Genomic DNA, 23,396 nt, shown 5'->3' on the forward strand with positions numbered 1-23,396 from the left:
AGCCTCGTGACTGCAGTAGCCAATGGCAGGTCGTGTCATTTCTTTGCCCCCATTGACGGGCGATAGCAAATCAGACTATGCTGAATCCTTTGTGCTGGAGCCATTATCTGAATGGAACCTCTCTGCATGTGGGCTGAGGGTTGGCTTGCATCTGCAGCACTGTGTCTAAGGGTTTCTCATCGATCAGAAAGCCTAGTTGGAAGGGGAGTCAAATCCTACGACTACGATGGGCAAAGGAACCTGAGATTGTCCACCTTCTGTGTATGTAGAGCTACAGCGATGTTCATTGGAGCTCTTCCTTGCAATCTGCCATTTTGTTATTCACTGGAACAGTTTGAGAGAACTGGCTTGCTAGGCTGAAGACTGATGTGCTAGGCCGATGTCAGAGGGGTTGTCAAGATCAACCATGTAGGTACATATAAGGCATGGCCTCAGCTCCAGTGTGATACAGATGCCAAAAAAAACCACAGTACAATGTGGCCCATTAACAATGTTGCTTTCAAAGGAACTGGACCTAGAATGGTCAGAGTTATTGGAGAAATTGAAGACTATATTGAAGAATTGAGGTAGCTTTGGTTTTCAGGAATAGAACGTAAGATATTTTTATATCACTGAAGGTCTACAGTTGTACTGACATGGTCTTATGGTCTGGAGTAAATTGCCATGAAGGAATAAAACTCAACTCAGGATTGAGATGTAAGCAAAATACTGCAGATGCTGGAAATCTGAAATGAAAACAGAGTGCTGGAGAAACTCAACAGGTCCGGCAACATCTTGAGGACAGTGAAACAGAGTTAATGCTACGAGTCCAGTTGCCCTCCTTCAGAACTGGGAGAGGGGTAGATACTGATGCTTTTCGTGCTGTTGGCAGAGAAGGGGAAAGGTAGAAGAGCGGGGACATTTAGGGGTGGTGGGCCTATGGCCTGGCCTGGCTATCCACCTGTCTTCATGGTTGCTTTGGTCCTACCTGAGGGGGTGGACCCGATTCCATCCTGTCCCTCACCAGCTCACAAGAATCCGATGGGTTGGGGTCTTCTTAAAGCAGTTTGATCAACTGGCCCTATGCCACGACAGAGGGGTCCGAACTACCCAGTCACACAACGAAGTCAGCAAAGTTGGGATTGTCAGGTGCTGGCTTTGCCAGGTGCACCTTTATACCCAGGCCATGAAAATCCTACACTATGAGGGTGGGAATCACAGAATTGTGTCCCATCCACGATTTAACACCCAGTCTCTGTTCCTACACCCGACTGAGGCATGAAAATCCCACCTCGATAGGCAGAAAGGTTGGCCATGAACCAGGAGGTACAGTGAATCAAGCGTTCTTGACTGCTGCCTGCCTCAGTCCTAGATGGGAACAGCACATCACACATGGGGGCATTACCTGTTCAGGTGAACCTTGGGATATGAGACTGGTTGTCAGGGCCCCCATCACACCTGCAGGTGAAGCTTACTCACCGACAGGGTCAGGCCAAGATGTGGGGCGATAAATGATACCTAGGTCTAGCTGGCAGCCATTAGGCCTTGGCCCACTGGACAGCCTAATAATCCAGTCAACAAAGATGCAGTGCAGAAGAGGTTTGCATCAATAAAGTGCCTGAAAATGCATTCAGTCATGTGCAGAAACTGGGCTAGTTTGCTTCTGAGCAAAAAATAGTAGGTGTTTAAAATTATTCAGGATTTTCAGTGAATTAAATTTGGCCAAAATAGTTCAAAGTATTGAACACAGTCTGACAGAGGTGGAGTGGTTTACGAAAAGGGGGACTCATGCTTGGCAAATTGTACCGAGGGTTTTCAGGGTTGGAACTAGTAGAGTCGATAAGGGTGAGCCAGTGGATGTGGTTCACTTGGATTTTCACTAATGTCCCACATAAAAGGTTAGTTAGGAAATTAAAATGTGTGGGATTGGGTGTACCATACTGACATGATTAGAGAGCAGATGGGCAGACAGGAAACAAAGAGGAGGACTAAAGGGGTCTTTTTCTGAGAGGCAAGCAGTTACTAGTGGGGTATGGCAGGCAAGCAGCGGGCATCAGTGCTGGGACCCCCAATTATGACTAAGGTGAGGGAACTAAATGTAATATGAAACGAATTTGCAGAAACTCAAAGCTGGATGGGTGGGTGAACTGTGCGGAGGGTGCAGAGATGCTTCAGTTCTGAAGGAGGGTCCCTCGACCTGAAATGTTAGCCCTGTTTTCTCTCTCCACAGGTGCTGTCAGACCTGCTGAGTTTTTCTAGCAGTTTCTGATATTTGTTTCTGATTTCCAGCATCCGCAATTCCTTGTTTATTTGCTCCAATGTGATTTGGAGATGTTGAGAGAATGGCCAGGTGCATGCCAGGCACGGTATAAATATGAGTTTATCCACTTTGATTGCATATGCTGGAAGGTAAATTATTATCTGGTTGGTGATACATTGGGAAAGGGGAAGATGCAATGAGACCTGGGTGTTGCTTCGGATCAGCAGCTGAAAGTGTGCATTCAGGTGGGGCAGGCAGTGAAGAAGGTAAATGGTAAGTTAGCTTTCTTGGTGATAGGATTCACATACAGGACAGGGCTGTCTTGCTGCAACTGTCCAGGACCTTGGTGAGACCACACCTGGAATACTACTTGCAGTTTTGCTGTCTTTATCTGAGGTATAATGTTTGGCAATGGTTTACCAGACTGATTCCTGGGATAGCAGGACTGATGCATGGAGAGAGACTGAATCAGTTTGGACTGTATTCACTGGGGATTAGAAAAATGAGGGGAGTTTCATCGAAAACGAAAACTGTGAACAAGACTAGACAGGGCCAACACAGGAAGGATGTTCCCGATAACCGGGGAGTCCAGAACCAGACATCACCGTTTAAGGAGATGGAGTATGGACAGAAATGAGAAGAAATGAGGATCTGGACCAGATGGGCCAATGGGCTGAGAAGTGGCAGATGGAGTTTAATTCAGATAAATGCGAGGTGCTGCATTTTGGGAAAGCAAATCTTAGCAGGACATATACACTTAATGGTAAGGTCCTAGAGAGTGTTGCTGAACAAAGAGACCTTGGAGTGCAGGTTCATAGCTCCTTGAAAGTGGAGTCGCAGGTAGATAGGATAGTGAAGACGGTGTTTGGTATGCTTTCCTTTATTGGTCAGAGTATTGAGTACAGGAGTTGGGAGGTCATGTTGCGGCTGTACAGGACATTGGTTAGGCCACTGTTGGAATATTGCGTGCAATTCTGGACTCCTTCCTATCGCAAAGATGTTGTGAAACTTGAAAAGGTTCAGAAAAGATTTACAAGGATGTTGCCAGGGTTGGAGGTTTCAAGCTATAGGTTGAATGGGCTGGGGCTGTTTTCCCTGGAATGTCGGAGGATGAGGGGTGACCCTATAGAGGTTTATAAAATTATGAGGGGCATGGATAGGGAAATAGATAAGGTCTTTTCCCTGGGGTCGGGGAGTCCAGAACTAGAGGGCATAGGTTTAGGGTGAGAGGGGAAAGATATAAGGGGCAACTTTTTCACACAGAGGGTCGTACGTGTATAGAATGAGGTGCCAGAGGAAGTGGTGGAGGCTGGTACAATTGCAACATTTAAGAGGCATTTGGATGGGTATATGAATAGGAAGGGTTTGGAGGGATATGGGCCGAGTGCTGGCAGGTGGGACTAGATTGAGTTGGGATATCTGGTCGGCATGGACGGGTTGGACCGAAGGGTCTGTTTCTGTGCTGTACATCTCTATGACTCTGTGACTCTATAAAACCCACATATCTCAGCTGCTAGTTGTTGTCCCTGCTTCCCATTTCTCGATCCACGGCCTGGTCCATATCTCTCTCCTGACCAGCCCTCCCCCACCCCCTCCAAACCCCATCCTATGTCAGCACCATGCAGGGAGACTGTCAGTCCATGAAGTGGCATTAAATGAAATCTTAACTGTTCCGCCAAATGACCACACATTCCCCCCTCTGCCATTACCTGTCCTCCATTACCTGAGTGTTGAAAATTGCACTTTATGGCAGAACTATCTTGTATTTGTTGTGGGAATAGCAGACAACTGAGACAGTCAGTTGAGCTAACAATGTTACACAAGCGATCGACATGTGATCACTCCTCCGAGAAGTGGTGCAAGCAACAGCATTGGGGAACCGATGCTGCCATTATCTTGACGGACGATAGATGTGACTCAAGGAAATGAAGGCTGACCTGAGTTTTTCTCCCGCCTTTGTTGCACCCCCGGAAATCCAGGGCCAACTCCCTCCACCACCAAAGAATGGGTGTTTCTCAGGAAAATTGGCTGCCATAGCTCCGGCAAAGCAGAATTCCAGACTGTGCTCTGTGCCAGTAACCATTTCCATCTTGGAAACTGTTCCCATCGCATTGCCTGATGTTTTCCTTCTCCCCACTGGCATTCCTCCTCCTCTTCCTACATTTAATCACTATTTCCCATTCAATTGTGTCACCTTTGAATGTTGAGCTTTTATCCATGGAAGAAAGGAGTGGTACTCTCCAAGAATCCTCTCACTGAAGACACTGAGGGGAAGGGATGGATTGTTACTCGACAGATCCTAAACAACCTCACAGATTGGGAAGGATAGAGGAACAAGGATAGAGGAGGTCAGTCAGCTGCTTTTGAGTCTGCTTTACAATCCAAGGCTGATCCATGCCTTACCTCCATCCATCCATCCACCTCGTACACCCTGTTGTGGACTAGACCAGACCAGACCCCCTCAAAATAAATTAAGAAGGTGGCCTTGTTCTTATATTAAAGGCAAGTGCGAAGTGCTTTGTTCCAGATGCAATGTGGCTGCTCAATCTTCACAACGTTACGCAAACCCACAGTTTGCTCAAACACTATAGTCAAAATACAAACAAAAGAAAGAGTAATTTAGAAATGACTTAACTCTTATTGAATAATAGATACAGTACCTACTACTAATTAACTCCTCCAATATAGAACTATCCCATCAATCTCCCCCGTGGCGAAAAGGAAAAATCAGAAAAATAGATTTGTTTCCCAGGTAACCCAATGGCAGAGAGACAGCCCAGTGTCGAGCTGTACCCAGGACATGGAAAAGATCGCTTCTATGTCTTCAAGCCCACAACAGCAATTGTTAAAAGATAAGCCTAAAGAGCTGGCCAAAGCCATCCAGGCGGCTTTTATTGTTTCTACCTGTTTAAAAACCTCTGGGCCTCCCAGGCTGTTTACTCTAGTGGTTTTGGTAGACTGCTTGGTGTCTCTGTGTTACAACCTCTCTTCAAATAAAAAAAACAGAACAAAATAACCTCTTAAAGCCATAGCGTCATCGCAACCCCTCCAGACCAAAGGGGTAGTCATGGGCACCCGCATGGGCCCTAGCTATGCTTGCCTCTTTGTCAGGTACATGGAACAGGAGAAAGTGAGGACTGCAGATGGTGGAGACCAGAGTTGAAAAATGTGGTGCTGGAAAAACACAGCAGGCCAGGCAGCATCCAAGGAGCAGGAGAATTGACGTTTCGGGCATAAGCCCTTCTTCAGGTACATGGAACAGTCCATTTTCCGCAGCTACACCGGCGTCATTCCCCACCTCTTAATTTGTTACATCGTTGACTATATTGGCACCACCTCGTGCTCCCACAAGGAGGTTGAACAGTTCATCAACTTCACGCACTCCTTGCACCCTGACCTTAAGTACACCTGGGCCATCTCAGACACTTCCCTTCCCTTCCTGGACCTATCCATCTCCATTTTCAGGGACCAACTCAACACAGACATCCACTACAAACCCACCGACTCCCACAGCTACCTGGAATATACCTACTCCCACCCTGCCTCCTGTACAAATGCTATTCTTTATTCCCAATTCCTCCGCCTTCACCACGTCTGTTCCCAGATGGGAGCACCACACGAACATCCCACATGACCTCCTTCTTTAAAGACTGCAATTTCCCTTCCCACGTGGTCAACGATGCCTTCAAGTGCATCTCCTCCACATCCTGCAACCTCTACTCTTGAACCCCACCGCTCCAATTGCAACAAGGGCAGAACCCCCCTGGTCCTCACCTTCCACCCCACTAACCTTCGGATACATCAAATCATCCTCCGCCATTTCCACCACCTACAAACTGACCCCACCGCCAAAGATATATTTCCCTCCCCACCTCTATCTGCGTTTCGGAGAGACTATTCCCTCTGCGACTCCCGTGTCAGGTCCACAGCCCCCACCAACCCACCCTCTCCTCCTGGCACCTTCCCCTGCCACCGCAAGAAGTGCAAAGCCTGCACCCACAACTTCCCCAGCACCTCCATCCAAGGTCCCAAAGGACCCTTCCACATCTGACATACGTTTTCCTGTACTTCCTCACAAGTCATCTGCTGTGTCCGTTGCACCCGATGTGGTCGCCTCTACATTGAGGAGACAGGTTGCCAACTTGCGGATCGTTTCGGAGAACATCTCTGGGACACCCACACCAATCAATCCTACTGCCCTGTAGCTGAACACTTTAACTCCCCCTCCTACTTCTCCAAGGACATGCAGGTCCTGGGCCTCCTCCATCGCTAAACCCTAACCACCCAACGCCTGGAGGAGGAACGCCTCATCTTCTGGTCCTGGGACCCTCCAACCACACAGGATCAATGTGGATTTCAACAGTTTCCTAATTTCCCCTTCCCCCCCCCCCCTTATCCCAGTCCCAACCTTCCAACCTGGCTCCACCTCCTTGACCTGTCCTACCTGTCCATCTTCCTTCCCACCTATCCACTCCACCCTCCTCTCTGACCTATCATCTTTATCTACCTATCACATTCCCAGACACCTTCCCGTAGCCCCACCCCCCCTCCCATTTATCTCCCCGCCCCCTTGGCCTACAAGCCTTTTTCCTCATGAAGCACTTATGCCCGAAATGTCCATTCTCCTGCTCCTCGACCTGCTGTGCTTTTCCAACGCCACACTCTTCGATTCTGATCTCCAGCATTTGTAGTCCTCACTTTCTCTATCCCTTGGTTAACAAAAATCAATTGATCTCAGATTTAAAATGTTTAATTGAGTTCATATCTACTGCTTTTGATAGGAGGGAGGCCTATGCATCTATCCCATTTTGCACGAAGGAACTGTTCTCACAGCGCAAGAAATAGGAGCAGGAATCAGCCCTCAGGCCTGCATTGCCATTCAATAACTCCTGTTTTGCGCCAACTCCTCATAGCCATCAACTCAATACACTTCAAAAATCTATCCAGATCTCCTCCCCACATAGTTTCAGTGATCTAACCTCCACAACAAGAGGATTCCTGACGGTGGAATGAGAGAAGAAATTTCTCCACGTCTCAGTTCTAAACGTTTGTCCCCTTATTCTGTAACCACGTCCCTCTAGTTTTCGATCCCCCTCCACAAGTGGAACATTTTCTCACCATCCACTCTGTCAATCCTCCTCGGAATCTTGTAAAATTCTTCCCAACCCTCAGGCCCAATCTGTTTAACTGATCTTGATACATCAATCACTTCACTCCAGGAATCCGCCTCGTGAATCTCTCCACTGAACTGCCTCCAGTGCCTGTATAATTTTCCTTAAAATTTGGGCACCAAAACTCTGCGGAGTACTCCAGAGCCAGTCTCACTAACACTCTGTACAGCTCTCTTCTTAATGATCTGTTTCTGATTTTAAGCTTAGAACCACGTACCTTGACTCCCCACAAAGAGAAATGTTCCCTCTACCCTATCAATTACTTTCAAAAGTCTGCGCTTTATGCTTATACATTCCAGGCGGTATGAGCATAGTTTGTAGACTCTCTCCTCGTAAACCAATCTCTGGGGTTCACTCATTTTCTGCTGAAGCTGCAATGCAGTGTTTCCACAACCAATATATCCTTTCTCAGCTGTGATGCGCAGGAATTGTACAGTGACCCCGATGTGGTCTAAGCAGGGCTTTCTTTGGTTGTAATGAAATCTCCTTTCATTTGTTTTCCAGCCAGCTGTTTATAACATTTTACTCGCTATTTGATTTAGTTATTGGAGCAAACTACCACGATTATTGATCTGTGGTTCTGGGCCCCTAATCTTCTTGCATCTCCAAGCTTTTCTTATGTCAAAAATACTCAGATCGGTTGTTTGGTTTTTGTCCCAGGATGGATGACCTCATCTTACCTGCATCTATCCATCTGCAACAGTTTTGCCCACTCGTTTCATTCATTAACGTCTCTCTCTAAATTTCCCCACACGGCTTACGGCAATCTTTGTGTCGTCCTCAATTAATTGATTAATTAATTGTCAATTTATTAATGACTTTAACAACGAAAGCCATGCATCCAAGTTTGAGGACGACACAAAGTTGGCCGTAAGCCGTGTGGGGAAATTTAGAGAGAGACGTTAATGAATGAAACGAGTGGGCAAAACTGTTGCAGATGGATAGATGCAGGTAAGATGAGGTCATCCATCCTGGGACAAAAACCAAAACAACCGATCTGAGTATTTTTGACATAAGGAAAGCTTGGAGATGTAAGAAGGGCTCAGGACCGCAGATCAATAATCGTGGTAGTTCGATCCAACGATCAGTTTTATTAATTATTAATGAATTAATAATTAATAAAACAGATCATTGGGGGAATACCGATAGTTACTTCCTTGGTGGCTCAGTGGTTAGCACTGCTGCCTCACAGCACCAGGGTCCTAGGTTCGATTCCAGCCTCAGGCGACTGTCTGTGTGGAGTTTGCACATTCTGCCCGTGTCTGCATGGGTTTCCTCCGGGTGCTCCGGTTTCCTCCCACAGTCCAAAGATGTACAGGTCAGGGTGGATTGGCCGGGCTAAGTTGCCCATAGTGTTAGGTGCATTAGTCAAAAGGAAAATGGGTCTGGGTGTGTTACTCTTTGGAGGGTCAGTGTGGACTGGTTGGGCTGAAGGGCCTGTTTTCACACTGTAGAGAATCTAATCTATTCTTGTGTCCATATAAATTATCTCCACTCTGACTTCTCAATCTCTTAACCAGGTCATGATTTTCCTTCAATTCCAGGAGGATTCATTGTGGCTCCATAATGTGGTACCTTATCGAATGCCTTCTGGAAGCCCCTATCCATTACTTAATTATTTCCTCAAAGAGATTCATTTAGTTTTGTTAGATATGACCTACACTTTACAAATCCATATTGTTTAACTCACTAATCAGCTCAACTGTCCTGTAACGATTCAATCACCTTTGTCCTTAATTACGGATCCCGATAATTTTCCCAGAGCAGATATTAGTCTATAATGGCCTGGTTTCTCTCTCTTGCTGTTCTGAATAATGATGGTGCATTTGCAATTCTTCAATCTAAAGAGCCAGTTACTGAACTCCTGATGATTTACGACCAAAGAATTTGCAATATCTTAGCTTCAGCTACAAGCTTAATTGAACTCTCAGGATAAGAGGTTCTCAGTCTTTTACTGATGCTATTGTTCCTAACGGTATATTCTTGCTTACACAAAGTTCAATATGTTCCAGTTCTTGCTTCATTACCGATTTCCCAGGATGTCAGATATATTACCCTCTTCCTCACTTGTAACAATTGTGCAACAAATCTGCCAATTACTTTTGTTCATTTGCAATGCTACCCATATCTATTTTTTTCAAAGGATCCCACATTACTCTATTTTTCTCTCTAACATATTCATAAATTAGTTTTGTATTCATCTTGATAACCCTTCCAAGTCATTTTTACAGCTATTTTTATCACTTTTGTTTGATGTCCATTATATTTTCCCCAGCTAGATTGACATGATTCTCTGCATTTTTGTGCACTCGTCGTTGGCTCTGTTACCTCTCCCCTCTTTGTTGACTTTAGCTGTTTTATTTACTAAACACAGTTCTTTCTCCTTCGGAGTAAATCAGCCTGGGCCAGATCCCCCACGATCTTGTTGAATGGGGGAGCAGGCTTGAGGGGCTGAATGGCTTACCACTGCTCCTAATTTCTCTGTTCATATAGAACATAGAACAGTACAGGCTCTTTGGCCCTCAATGCTGTACCGGCCTTTTATCCTCCTTTAAGGTCAAACTAACCTCCCTATCCTATCTTTTATTATCATCTATGTGCCTATTCAAGAGTCACTTAAATGTCCCTAATGTATCTGACTCTACTACCACTGCTGGCAGTGCATTCCAGTGCATTCCACGCACTCCCCACTCTCTGTGTAAAGACCCAAACTCTGACATCTCCCTGAGACTTTCCGCCAATAACCTTAAAATTATGCCCCTTCATGATAGACATTTCTGCCTTGGGAAAAATAATCCCTGACCATTCACTCTATTATTATATTATATTAGATTCCCTACAGGTGTGGAAACAGGCCCTTCGGCCCAACAAGTCCACACCCACCCTCCGAAGAGTAACCCACCCAGACCCATTCCTCTACCCTATTATCCAATATCTACCCCTGACTAATGCACCTAACCTACATATCCCTGAACACTATGGGCAATTTGTTTAGCTTGGCCAATTCACCTAACCTGCACATCTTTGGACTGTGGGAGGAAACTGGAGCACCCGGAGGAAACCCACGTAGACACAGTGAGAATGTGCAAACTCCACACAGATAGTCACCCGAGGCTGGAATCAAACCTGGGTCCCTGGTGCTGTGAGGCAGCAGTGCTAACCACTGAGCCACTGTGATAAGCTTGTACACCTCAATCAAGTCACCTCTCATCCTTCTTCGCTCCAGTGAGAAAAGCCCAGCTCCCTCAACTTTTCTTCATCAGACATGCCCTCCAGTCCAGGCAGCATCCTGGTAAATCTCCTCTGCACCCTCTCTAAAGCTTCCACATCCTTTCTATAATGAGGTGACCAGAACTGAACGTAATATTCCATATGAGGTCTAACCAGGGCTCTATAGAGCTGCAGCAAAACCTCATGGCTCTTTAATTCAATCCCCCTGCTAATGAAAGCCAACACACCATATGCCTTCTTAAAGCTCTATCAACTTGGGTGGAAACTTTGAGGGATCTGGGAACATGGACCCCAAGACCCTTCAGTCCCTCCACACTGCCAAGAATCCTGCCTTTAACCCTGTGTTCTACATTCAAATTCGACCTTCCAAAATTAATGACTTCACACCTTCCCAGGTTGAGCTCCATCTGCCACTTATCAGCCCAGTTCTACATCCTGTCAATGTCCCATTGCAACCTACGACAGCCCTCCGACAAGAGTCCACCACTCCACCAACCTTCATGTCATCAGCAAACTTACTAACCCACATAAATATGTTACAATATTTATTCATCTACAATAAGTAAGGAACAGAGTAAGAAGCCTGTGCCTGAATAATGAGGCCTGGGCTATACCCAAATATTGGATCGTGGCCACATATCCATGAAGCAGCTGAATCATAGAATAGTTACAGTATGGAAGCAGGCCATTTGGCCCATTGAGTCCATACTGATCCTCGGGCGGCACGGTGGCACAGTGGTTAACACTGCTGCCTCACAGCGCCAGAGACCCGGGTTCAATTCCAGCCTCAGGCGACTGACTGTGTGGAGTTTGCACGTTCTCCCCGTGTCTGCATGGGTTTCCTCCGGGTGCTCCGGTTTCCTCCCACAGTCCAAAGATGTGCGGGTTAGGTGAATTGGCCATGCTAAATTGCCCGTAGTGTTAGGTAAGGGGTAAATGTAGGGGTATGGGTGGGTTGCACTTCGGCGGGTCGGTGTGGACTTGTTGGGCCGAAGGGCCTGTTTCCACACTGTAAGTAATCTAATCTAATCTAATCCTAAGGACGTCACACACACACACACACACACAAACACCCCCTTGCCCTATCCCTGTAACCCTGCAATTCCCATGGCTAATCCACCTCCCTGGTCACTATGATCAATTTAGCAAGGCCAATCCACCTGACCTGCACATCTTTGGATTGTGGGAGGAAACCGGAGCAAACCCGCACAGACACGGGAAGCATGTGCAAACTCCACACAGACAGTTGTCCGAGGGTGGAATTGAACCCGGGTCCCTGGCACTGTGAGGCAGCGATGCTAACCACTGAGCCACCATACCACCCCAAATTAAGGAAGCCATCGTCCCAGGTTGGTCTTGAGCGACCAACCTTCCAGTTAACAGCTAACCCACAGAGCCCGGTGATAGGAGCGGTGCTGAGTTAGTGAAAGGATGGACAAGTCGGGAAACAGTGGCAGTGGAGGGATAGCTGAAGCTTGCATTATGGGATGGTGAATGGGAAGCAAATTGCTAAAGGTAGCATTTTTTTTCTCGAAACCTCTTGCAGGATATCCACCATGCTCTCCCCACCTCTGACCCAAACGAAAAGAGCGAAGGATAGGCAGACAGAGGGTAAAATGATACAGAAGCACAAAACCTCACAGAGAAACAGCTAGCAAAGACCAAAACCAGCTATGTGTGTGCATTACCACAGATATTGGGTTCCAGCCTGTAACATCTTTGTTTTTCCGATGTCCTTATGTATTTATGTTGAATATACTTTAGGGTCGGGTTGAATGAATTCAGCATTCAGCCATTTTGACATCATGGGTTCAGGGTCTGCCATTGGGTTGTACCCTGCCCCTTGCCTCCGTCCAGGGAATCAAAGGATCTTTCCACATCCGGCAGAGAACTTCCTGCACGATCCACCCACCTCACCTACTGTGTCCGTTGCTCTCGATGTAGAGTCCTCTACATTGGGGAGACAGGATGTGGAGGGTTTCAGGGAACATCTCTGGGAGACACACACCCAGCAACCCCACTTCCCTGTGGCTGACCACTTCAACATCCCCCCCCCCCCCCCCCCCTTCCACTCCTCCCCCCCTCCACTGCCAACTGGAGGAAGAGCGCCTCATCTTTCGTCTTGGGGGTCCTCCAACCACATGGCATCAACGTCGATTTCATCAGTTTCCTCATCTCCCCTCCCCCCCACCTTAGCCCAGGTTGAACCCTCCAATCGGCACCGCCTCCTTGACCTGTCCATCTTCCTTCGACCTATCCACTCCACACTCCACTCCAACCTATCACCATCACCTACCCACCTGCATCTACCTATCACCTTCCCAGCTACCTTCCCCCCAGCCCCACCTCCACCTCTCTATTTATCTCTCAGCCCCCTTCCCCACCCCACCCCACCAACCCACATTTCCGAAGAAGGGCTTATGCCCAAAACATCGATTCTCCTGCTCCTCAGATGCTGCCTGACCTGCTGTGCTTTTCCAGTGCCACATTTTTCAACTCTGACTCTCCAGCATCTGCAGTCCTCACTTTCTCCTACCACACTATAAGTTCCTTAATGTTTGAAAAAAATCATACTGTGATTTATCCGAGAGGTAACAAAATTAATAGTCATTGCTCTTGTTTAACTGTCAGTCAGCATTTACAACAGGTTTGAGTTGGGACGGATCTAGTAGATTTGATGGTGCACTTGAGATATACCAGCAAGTGTTGAATTAGTGATTACTGTACCATACGTGTACCACATCTTCCAGTGTACTGAATCTTTGTTTCCACAGGCAACTGCTGAAGAGCGAATTAGGTCCATTCATTACTGACTATTTCCAGGTGAGTGCACCCAATGTTTTGTGTTAAGCGATCGTCATAATCTCCATTCACCTTTCCATAACATTTTAAACAACTGAACACCTTAAATAGACCAACCTGTAACCCTCATCCAAGTTCCTCTACACTAAGTGAAGGTCTTTAATTAGCTTCCATTTATTTGTGTGTTACACATTTCATTGCAGTTTATTTTTATGTAATTTGTTCCTGGAATATGTTAATTTGACTGAACCCAAGCAGAACTGGACTTAGTAGGTATCGGTGGCAAACTCTCTGCTGGCTGGAGTTACACCTGGCACAAAGGAAGGTGGCTGTGGGTGTTGGAGATCAGTCATCTCAGCTCCAGGTCATCTCTGCAGGAACCCCTCAGGGTAGTGTCCAGGCACAACCATCTTCAGCTGCTTCATCAGTGACTTTCCCGCTGTCATAAGGTCAGAAGTGAGGATGTTTGCCAAAGATTGCACAATGTTCAGCACCATTCACAACTCCTCAGATACTGAAGCAGTCCATGTTCAAATGCAGCAAGATCTGGACAATATCCAGGCTTGGGCTGACAAGTGGCAGGATACATTCTGGCCACATAATACCAGGCAATGACCATCACCAATAAAAGACAATCTAACCACCACCCCTTGATATTCAATGGCAATACCATCACTGAACCACCCCACCCTACCTCCAACACCCCATATTAACATTCATAGGCTTACCATTGATCTTTTACCATTTGGGATTATCAGTAGCAGCAGTGATACAAGATAAACTACAGAAATTCAGCAAGTTTGCTTGGACAGTACCTTCCAAACCCATGACCACTTTCACTTAGAAAGACAAGGACTAAAGATATATGGGAACCATCTGCAAGTTCCACTCCAAGCCAGTCACCATCATTATTAAGAAATATATCACTGGGTCAAAATCCTAGAAATCCCTCCCTAAGGGCATTGTGGGTCAACCTACAACAGGTGGACTGCAGCGGTTCAAAAAAGGCCGCTCACCACCTCCTTCTCATGGGCAAATAGAAGCTGGGTAATAAATGCTGGTCAGACAGCGATGCCCACAAGTGACTCTGTGGGAAACTAGAGAAGTGATTGCTGGGCCTCTTGCTGAGATATTTACATCATCGATAGTCACAGGTGAGGTGCCGGAAGACTGGAGGTTGGCTAATGTGGTGCCACTGTTTAAGAAGGGTGGTAAGGACAAGCCAGGGAACGATAGACCAATGAGCCTGACCTCGGTGGTGGGCAAGGTTTTGGAGGGAATCCTGAGGGACAGGATGTACATGTATTTGGAAAGGCAAGGACTGATTAGGGATAGTCAACATGGCTTTGTGCGTGGGAAATCATGTCTCACAAACTTGATTGAGTTTTTTGAGGAAGTAACACAGAGGATTGATGAGGGCAGAGCAGTAGATGTGATCTGTATGGACTTCAGGTAAAAACAATGACTGCAGATGCTGGAAACCAAATTTTGGATTAGTGGTGCTGGAAGAGCACAGCAGTTCAGGCAGCATCAGAGGAGCAGCAAAATCAATGTTTCGGGCAAAAGCCCTTCATCAGGAATAAAGGCAGAGAGCCTGAAGCGTGGAGAGATAAGCTAGAGGAGGGTGGGGGTGGGGAGAGAGTAGCATGGAGTACAATAGGTGAGTGGGGGAGGAGATGAAGGTGATAGGTCAGGGAGGAGAGGGTGGAGTGGATAGGTGGAAAAGAAGATAGGCAGGTCGGACAAGTCCGGACAAGTCATGGGGACAGTGCTGAGCTGGAAGTTTGGAACTAGGGTGAGGTGGGGGAAGGGGAAATGAGGAAACTGTTGAAATCCACATTGATGCCCTGGGGTTGAAGTGTTCCGAGGCGGAAGATGAGGCGTTCTTCCTCCAGGCGTCCGGTGGTGAGGGAGCAGCGGTGAAGGAGGCCCAGGACCTGCATGTCCTCGGCAGAGTGGGAGGGGGAGTTGAAATGTTGGGCCACGGGGCGGTGTGGTGGATTGGTGCGGGTGTCCCGGAGATGTTCCCTAATGTGCTCTGCTAGGAGGCGCCCAGTCTCCCCAATGTAGAGGAGACCGCATCGGGAGCAACGGATGCAATAAATGATATTAGTGGATGTGCAGGTAAAACTTTGATGGATGTGGAAGGCTCCTTTAGGGCCTTGGATAGAGGTGAGGGAGGAGGTGTGAGTGCAGGTTTTACAGTTCCTGCGGTGGCAGGGGAAGGTGCCAGGACGGGGGGGGTGGGTTGTAGGGGGGCGTGGACCTGACCAGGTAGTCACGGAGGGAACGGTCTTTGCGGAAGGCGGAAAGGAGTGGGGAGGGAAATATATCCCTGGTGGTGGGGTCTGTTTGGAGGTGGCGGAAATGTCGGTGGATGATTTGGTTTATGTGAAGGTTGGTAGGGTGGAAGGTGAGCACCAGGGGCATTCTGTCCTTGTTACGGTTGGAGGGGTGGGGTCTGAGGGCGGAGGTGCGGGATGTGGACGAGATGCGTTGGAGGGCATCCTTAACCACGTGGGAAGGGAAATTGCGGTCTCTAAAGAAGGAGGCCATCTGGTGTGTTCTATGGTGGAACTGGTCCTCCTGGGAGCAGATATGGCGGAGGCGGAGGAATTGGGAATACGGGATGGCATTTTTGCAAGAGATAGGGTGGGAAGAGGTGTAATCCAGGTAGCTGTGGGAGTCGGTGGGTTTGTAAAAAATGTCAGTGTCAAGTCGGTCGTCACTAATGGAGATGGAGAGGTCCAGGAAGGGGAGGGAGGTGTCAGAGATGGTCCAGGTAAATTTAAGGTCAGGGTGGAATGTGTTGGTGAAGTTGATGAATTGCTCAATCTCCTCGCGGGAGCACGAGGTGGCGCCAATGCAGTCATCAATGTAGCGGAGGAAGAGGTGGGGAGTGGTGCCGGTGTAATTACGGAAGATTGACTGCTCTACGTAGCCAACAAAGAGACAGGCATAGCTGGGGCCCATACGTGTGCCCATGGCTACCCCTTTGGTCTGGAAGAAGTGGGAGGATTCGAAGGAGAAATTGTTAAGGGTGAGGACCAGTTTGGCCAAACGAATGAGAGTGTCGGTGGAAGGGTACTGTTGGGGATGTCAGGAGAGGAATAAACGGAGGGCTTGGCGGCCCTGGTCATGGCGGATGGAGGTGTAGAGGGATTGGATATCCATGGTGAAGATGAGGCGTTGGGGGCCGGGGAAACGGAAGTCTTGGAGGAGGTGGTGGGCGTGGGTGGTGTCTCGAACGTATGTGGGGAGTTCCTGGACTAGGGGGGATAGGACAGTGTCGAGGTAGGTAGAGATGAGTTCAGTGGAGCAGGAGCATGCTGAGACAATGGGTCGGCCAGGGTGGTCAGGCTTGTGGATCTTGGGAAGGAGGTAGAACCGGGCAGTGCGGGGTTCCCGAACTATGAGGTTGGAAGCTGAGGGTGGGAGATCTATATGGACTTCAGTAAGGCGTTGGACAAGGTTCCCCATGGGAGACTAGTTAGCAAGGTTAGATCTCATGGAATACAGGAAGGACTAGCCATTTGGATACAGAACTGGCTCAAAGGTAGAAAACAGAGGGTGGTGGTGGAGGGTTGTTTTTCAGACTGGAGGCCTGTGACCAGTGGAGTGACACAAGGATCAGTGTTAGGTCCTCTACTTTTTGTCATTTACATAATTATTTGGATGCAAGAATAAGAGGTACAATTAGTAAGTTTGCAGATGACACCAAAATTGGAGGTGTAGTGGACAGCAAAGAGGGTTACCTCAGATTACAACAGGATCTTGATTAGATGGGCCAATGGGCTGAGAAGTGGCAGATGGAGTTTAATTCAGATAAATGCGAGGTGCTGCGTTTTGGGAAAGCAAATCTTAGCAGGACTTATATACTTAATGGTAAGGTCCTAGAGAGTGTTGCTGAACAAAGAGCCCTTGGAGTGCAGGTTCATAGCTCCTTGAAAGTGGAGTCTTAGGTAGATAGGATAGTGAAGAAGGCGTTTGGTATGCTTTCCTTTATTGGTCAGAGTATTGAGTACAGGAGTTGGGAGGTCATGTTGCGGCTGTACAGGACATTGGTTAGGCCACTGTTGGAATATTGTGTGCAATTCTGGTCTCCTTCCTATCGGAAAGATGTTGTGAAACTTGAAAGGGTTCAGAAAAGATTTACAAGGATGTTGCCAGGGTTGGAGGATTTGAGCTACAGGGAGAGGCTGAACAGGCTGGGGCTGTTTTCCCTGGAGTGTCGGAGGCTGAGAGATGATCTTATAGAGGTTTACAAAATTATGAGGGGCATAGATATGGTAAGTAGGCAAAGTCTTTTCCCTGGGGTGGGGGGAGTCCAGAACTAGAGGGCATAGATTTAGGGCGAGAGGCGAAAGATATAAAAGAGACCTAAGGGGCAACTTTTTCACGCAGAGGGTGGTACACGTATGGAATGAGCTGCCAGAGGATGTGGTGGAGGCTGGTACAATTGCAACATTTAAGAGGCATTTGGATGGGTATATGAATAGGAAGGGTTTGGAGGGATATGGGCCGGGTGCTGGCAGGTGGGACTAGATTGGGTTGGGATATCTGGTCGGCATGGACGGGTTGGACCGAAGGGTCTGTTTCCGTGCTGTACATCTCTATGACTCTATGACTCTAAGTGAATTTAACCCAGCATTTATAATCCTTTGCTAACAACTCTGAAGAAGGTGGTGGTATGATACCTTCTTGAACCACTGCAGTCCTTGGGGTGAAGGTGCATCCACAGTGGTGTTAGGAGCAGAGTTTCAGTATTATCACACTGTGAATGGACAGTTCCAAATCCGAATGGTATCCCCATATTTCTGCTGCTCTTGGCCCAGGTGGTCAAGGAGAAAGTGAGGACTGCAGATGCTGGAGATCAGAGCTGAAAAATGTGTTGCTGGAAAAGCGCAGCAGGTCAGGCAGCATCCAAGGAGCAGGAGAATCGACGTTTCGGGCATGAGCCCTTCTTCAGGAATCAGGGCCAGGTGGTCGAGGTTACGGGATCGGAAGGTGTTGTCAAAGCAGTCTTGGGCACATTGTTACACTGACTCACCGATACAGCATACACAGCTACCATTGTCTTTGAGGGCATGAGTGTTAAAGAGGATGAATGAGGTGCCAGCCAAGCTGGCTGCTTTGATCTGGATGATATTGAACTTCTTGAATGTGTGTTGGAGCTGCCCAGAGGGCAATTAAGAGTCACCTACATTTGCTGTGGGTCTGGAGTCACATGTAGGCCGGACCACGTAGGCAAGAATGTCAGATTTCCTTCCCTAAAGAGCATTTAGTGGAACTGGTAGTTAATGATTCAACCTTGCTCAGGACACTGGGGAGGGCGCGATTACTTTCTACTTACCTGAGATGGGGCCTTGTTCTAATGTTTTAGTTGGAACTAGCCCCAACAGGCTACACTCCCTCGAACTACGTCTCCTCCCACTGAGGTCTTTGCGTGGAAGCATCGTCCAAAACCAGAGGGAGATGCTGGGATTGACATGTGGATTCTTTGAGCGGCAGTGAGGCTTGGCGGGATCATTGCAAATAGGTCAACTTTCCACCAGACCATAAGACATAGGAGCACTCAACCATGGCCTAATCGCTTAACCCATTGAGTTTGTTCCGCCATTCAATCATGGCTGATAACACCATTCTCCCGCTTTCTCCCCGTAACCCCCGATCCCCCTTGGCACTCAAGAACCTACGTATCTCAGTCTTAAATATGCTCTAGGACCTGGCCTCCACAGCCTTCTGTAACAATGAATTCCCTCAGTACTGCACCCGAACTGTCAGCTTGGACGATGTGAGCCAACGTGGACTCGAACATACAGGCAAAGTGCCACCTACTGTTTGAATTAACAATGAGCTGACAATTTGGAGGGGGCGTTTTAATCAGCACCTGAGGTGAGTGAGCCTAGTCTCAGCACAACTTTGCTTTGTCCTGCTACCGGGGCTAAAGACAACAGGCTGAGTACACCCCTAAAAAGGCAGAGAACAGAATGCAAAGGGAATTGTCATCCCCATCTGTTATTGAGTGGGAGGATATTTGTACTTTACCACCCCACGTCAACATAGCCTTTGATGCCATTATTTTCTCTCATAGCCTCTCCCATTATTTTTCATCCCTCCCCTGCTCAAAGTTATGCTGCTTCTTCCAGGATGTGGCCCAGCAAGTGGTCAAGAAGGCCAAAGGCCTGTCCCAAACTGGGCACTGGACGTGGTTGGCGTATTGCTGTCAAATCACTGCTTTGGCGAGAGAGTACGGTCAAAGACTGCTCCACCTCAGGCATCCCCAGGGACTGGGACTGGGTCATGGGAGAATAAGGAAGGGTGGGAATACAGTAGGAAGGACAGCAGGAGAAAGGAGAATGGATTGAGACAGGACAGGAGAAGGGAATAAGAGCAGGTCAGTTGTAACAGAGCCGGGGAATGGAAGAGGGCGAATGGGAGGGGACAAGGAGAACGCTGGGGTGGAGGAGAAGGAGAGGGGATCAGCTACCCTAGCAGTTGCTTGCATGAAAACTGTGGAGATGGAAGGAGCACTGTTTCCATATCCATTCCATACCCCTGGCTCCACAAACTGACAATTCTGGTGGTGGTGCCTGACGGTCCCTTTTGCTGGTATAGATCCTATTCAGACTCCCTATTCAGGGAGAACATGCTTCACACTGACCATTTGAAGGAAACAAGGAACAGAGCAACACAGGACCTTGCCCTTCGACCCTCCAAGTCTATGCAGACGCATGATGCCTTTCTGAACTAAAAACCTTTTGCCTCTGTGCTGACTGTATGCTTCTTTCCCTGCCAATTCATATATTTATCAAGATGCCTTTTAAACATTGCTATAGTGTCTGCCTCTACTACCACCACCTCTGGCAGTGCATTTTGGCACTTACTACCCTCTTAGTTTTAAAAAAAATCTGTCTCATCTCCTTTAAACTTAATCTCTTTTACCTTAAACCTATGTCCCCTAGTAACTGACATTTCTACCCTGGGTAAAAGACTCCTACTATCCATTCTACCCATGCCTCTTATCATTTGTAAACTACTATAAGATCTACCACTCATTCCTTTGAATGATGTTTGTCCAAAGTTAAAAATCACATGACGCCAGGTTATAGTCCAACAGGTTTAATTGGAAGCACTAGCTTTCGAAGCGCTGCTCCTTCATCAGGTGGTTGTGAAGGAGTGGCACTCTGAAAGCTAGCGCTTCCAAATCAACCTGTTGGACTCTAACCTGGTGTCATGTGATTTTTAACTTTGTCCACCACAGTCCCACACCTGCACATCCAATTATGTTTGTCCAATCTCTCCTCATTGCTAATACCTTCCAACTCGGACGATATCCTTGTAAACTGTTTCTGTACCCCCTCCAAAGCCTCCGTGTCCTTCTGGTAATGCGGTGTTCAGAACTGTACACAATATTCCAAAGGCTGCCAAACTACATAGCTGCAACCTAGCTTGCCAATTTTTATACTCTGTGCCCTGACTGACGAAGGCAAACATGTTGTACACCTTCTTGATCACTTTATTCTCTTGCTTAGCCACTTGCAGAAACTGTACACTTGTACGCCTGGATCCCTGTGAATGTTGATGTAACTGAGGGTATAGCCATTTACTATCTACTTCCCCACTGCATTAAACCTTCCAAAATGCATCAGTTTGCATTTGTCTGGATTAAACTCCATTTGACATTCCACCGCTCAAATCTCAGCCCTCTGTATCCTCTGACAATCCTTCTCACCATACATAGCTGCCCAAATCCATACATCATCCCCAAACTTACTAATCAGCCCACCTACATTCTCCTCTAAATCATTTATATGTATTACAAACCAAAGTGTTCCCAGCACCGATTCCAGCACCGATTCCAGCACCGATTCCAGCACCGATCCCAGCACCGATCCCAGCACCGATCCCAGCACCGATCCCAGCACTCATCCCAGCACCGATCCCAGCACCGTTCCCAGCACCGATTCCAGCACCGATTCCAGCACCGATTCCAGCACCGATCCCAGCACCGATCCCAGCACCGATCCCAGCACTCATCCCAGCACTCATCCCAGCACCGATCCCTGCACTCATCCCAGCACCGATCCCTGCACTCAACCCAGCACCGATCCCAGCACTCATCCCAGAACCGATCCCAGCACCGATCCCAGCACTCATCCCAGCACCGATCCCAGCACTCATCCCAACACCGATCCCAGCACCGATCCCAGCACCGATCCCAGCACTCATCCCAGCACCGATCCCAGCACCGATCCCAGCACCAATTCCAGCAACCATCCCAGCAACGATCACTGCACCGATCCCAGCACTCATCCCAGTACCGATCCCAGCACTCATCCCAACACCGATCCCAGCACCCATCCCAGCACCCATCCCAGCACCCATCCCAGCACCCATCCCAGCACCCATCCCAGCACTCATCCCAGCACTCATCCCAGCACGGATCCCAGCACGGATCCCAGCACTCACCCCAGCACCGATCCCAGCACTCATCCCAGCACTCATCCCTGCACTGATCCCAGCACCGATCCCAGCACTCAACCCAGCACCGTTCCCAGCACCGTTCCCAGCACTCATCCCAGCACCAATCCCGGCCCCGATCACGGCACCGATCCGAGCACCGATCCCAGCACCGATCCCAACACCGATCCAAGCACTCATCCCAGCACCGAACCCAGCACCGATCCCAGCACCCATTCCAGCACTGATCCCTGCACTGATCCCTGCACTGATCCCTGCACTGATCCCTGCACTGATCCCAACACCGATCCCAGCACTCATCCCCGCACCGATCCCAGCATCCATCCCAGCATCCATCCAAGCACCCATCCCAGTACTCATCCCAGCACTCATCCCAGCACTCATCCCAGCACTCATCCCAGCATCCATCCCAGCACTCATCCCAGCACTCATCCCAGCACTCATCCCAGCACTCATCCCAGCACGGATCCCAGCACTCATCCCAGCACTCATCCCAGCACTGAACCCAGCACCGATCCCAGCACTCATCCCAGCACTCATCCCTGCACTGATCCCAGCACCGATCCCAGCACTCATCCCAGCACCGTTCCCAGCACTCATCCCGGCCCCGATCCCGGCACCGATCCGAGCACCGATCCAAGCACTCATCCCAGCACCGATCCCAGCACCGGTCCCAGCACCCATTCCAGCACTGATCCCTGCACTGATCCCTGCACTGATCCCTGCACTGATCCCAACACCGATCCCAGCACTCATCCCCGCACCGATCCCAGCATCCATCCCAGCATCCATCCCAGCGCCCATCCCAGTACTCATCCCAGCACTCATCCCAGCACTCATCCCAGCACTCATCCCAGCACTCATCCCAGCACTCATCCCAGCACTCATCCCAGCACCGTTCCCAGCACCGTTCCCAGCACACATCCCAGCACAGATCTCAGCACCGATCCCAGCACCGATCCCAGCACCCATCCCAGCACTCATCCCAGCACTCATCCCAGCACCGATCCCAGCACCGATCCCAGCACCGATCCCAGCACCGATCCCTGCACCAATCCCAGCACTCATCCCAACACCGATCCCAGCACCGATCCCAGCACCGATCCCAGCACCGATCCCGGCCCCGATCCCGGCACCGATCCCACCACCGATCCCAGCACCGATCCCAGCACCGATCCAAGCACTCATCTCAGCACCAATCCCAGCACCCATTCCAGCACTGATCCCTGCACTGATCCCTGCACTGATCCCTGCACTGATCCCTGCACTGATCCCAACACCGATCCCAGCATCCATCCCAGCATCCATCCCAGCATCCATCCCAGCATCCATCCCAGCACCCATCCCAGTACTCATCCCAGTACTCATCCCAGTACTCATCCCAGCACTCATCCCAGCACCCAACCCAGCACTCATCCCAGCACTCATCCCAGCACTCATCCCAGCACTCATCCCAGCACGGATCCCAG

General features: G+C 48.8%; 1 protein-coding gene across 5 annotated transcripts in view; it reads left to right on the forward strand.

Moving 5' to 3' along the window:
- LOC122557955 (proline-rich protein 5-like) overlaps positions 1 to 23,396 on the forward strand; it is a 163,302-nt gene that overhangs the window by 57,258 nt on the left and 82,648 nt on the right. For all 5 annotated transcript variants that reach the window (XM_087996769.1, XM_087996770.1, XM_043706223.2 and 2 more), the window contains exon 4: positions 13,416 to 13,464. In XM_087996769.1, coding sequence (XP_087852895.1) covers positions 13,416 to 13,464 — 49 coding nt within the window. The remainder of the gene's footprint in view (positions 1 to 13,415; positions 13,465 to 23,396) is intronic.

This window comes from Chiloscyllium plagiosum, unplaced genomic scaffold (genome assembly GCF_037043375.1).
Source record: "Chiloscyllium plagiosum isolate Xiang-an unplaced genomic scaffold, Cpla_swu_hap1 HiC_scaffold_18, whole genome shotgun sequence".
In the NCBI taxonomy this organism is placed as follows: Eukaryota; Metazoa; Chordata; class Chondrichthyes; order Orectolobiformes; family Hemiscylliidae; genus Chiloscyllium; species Chiloscyllium plagiosum.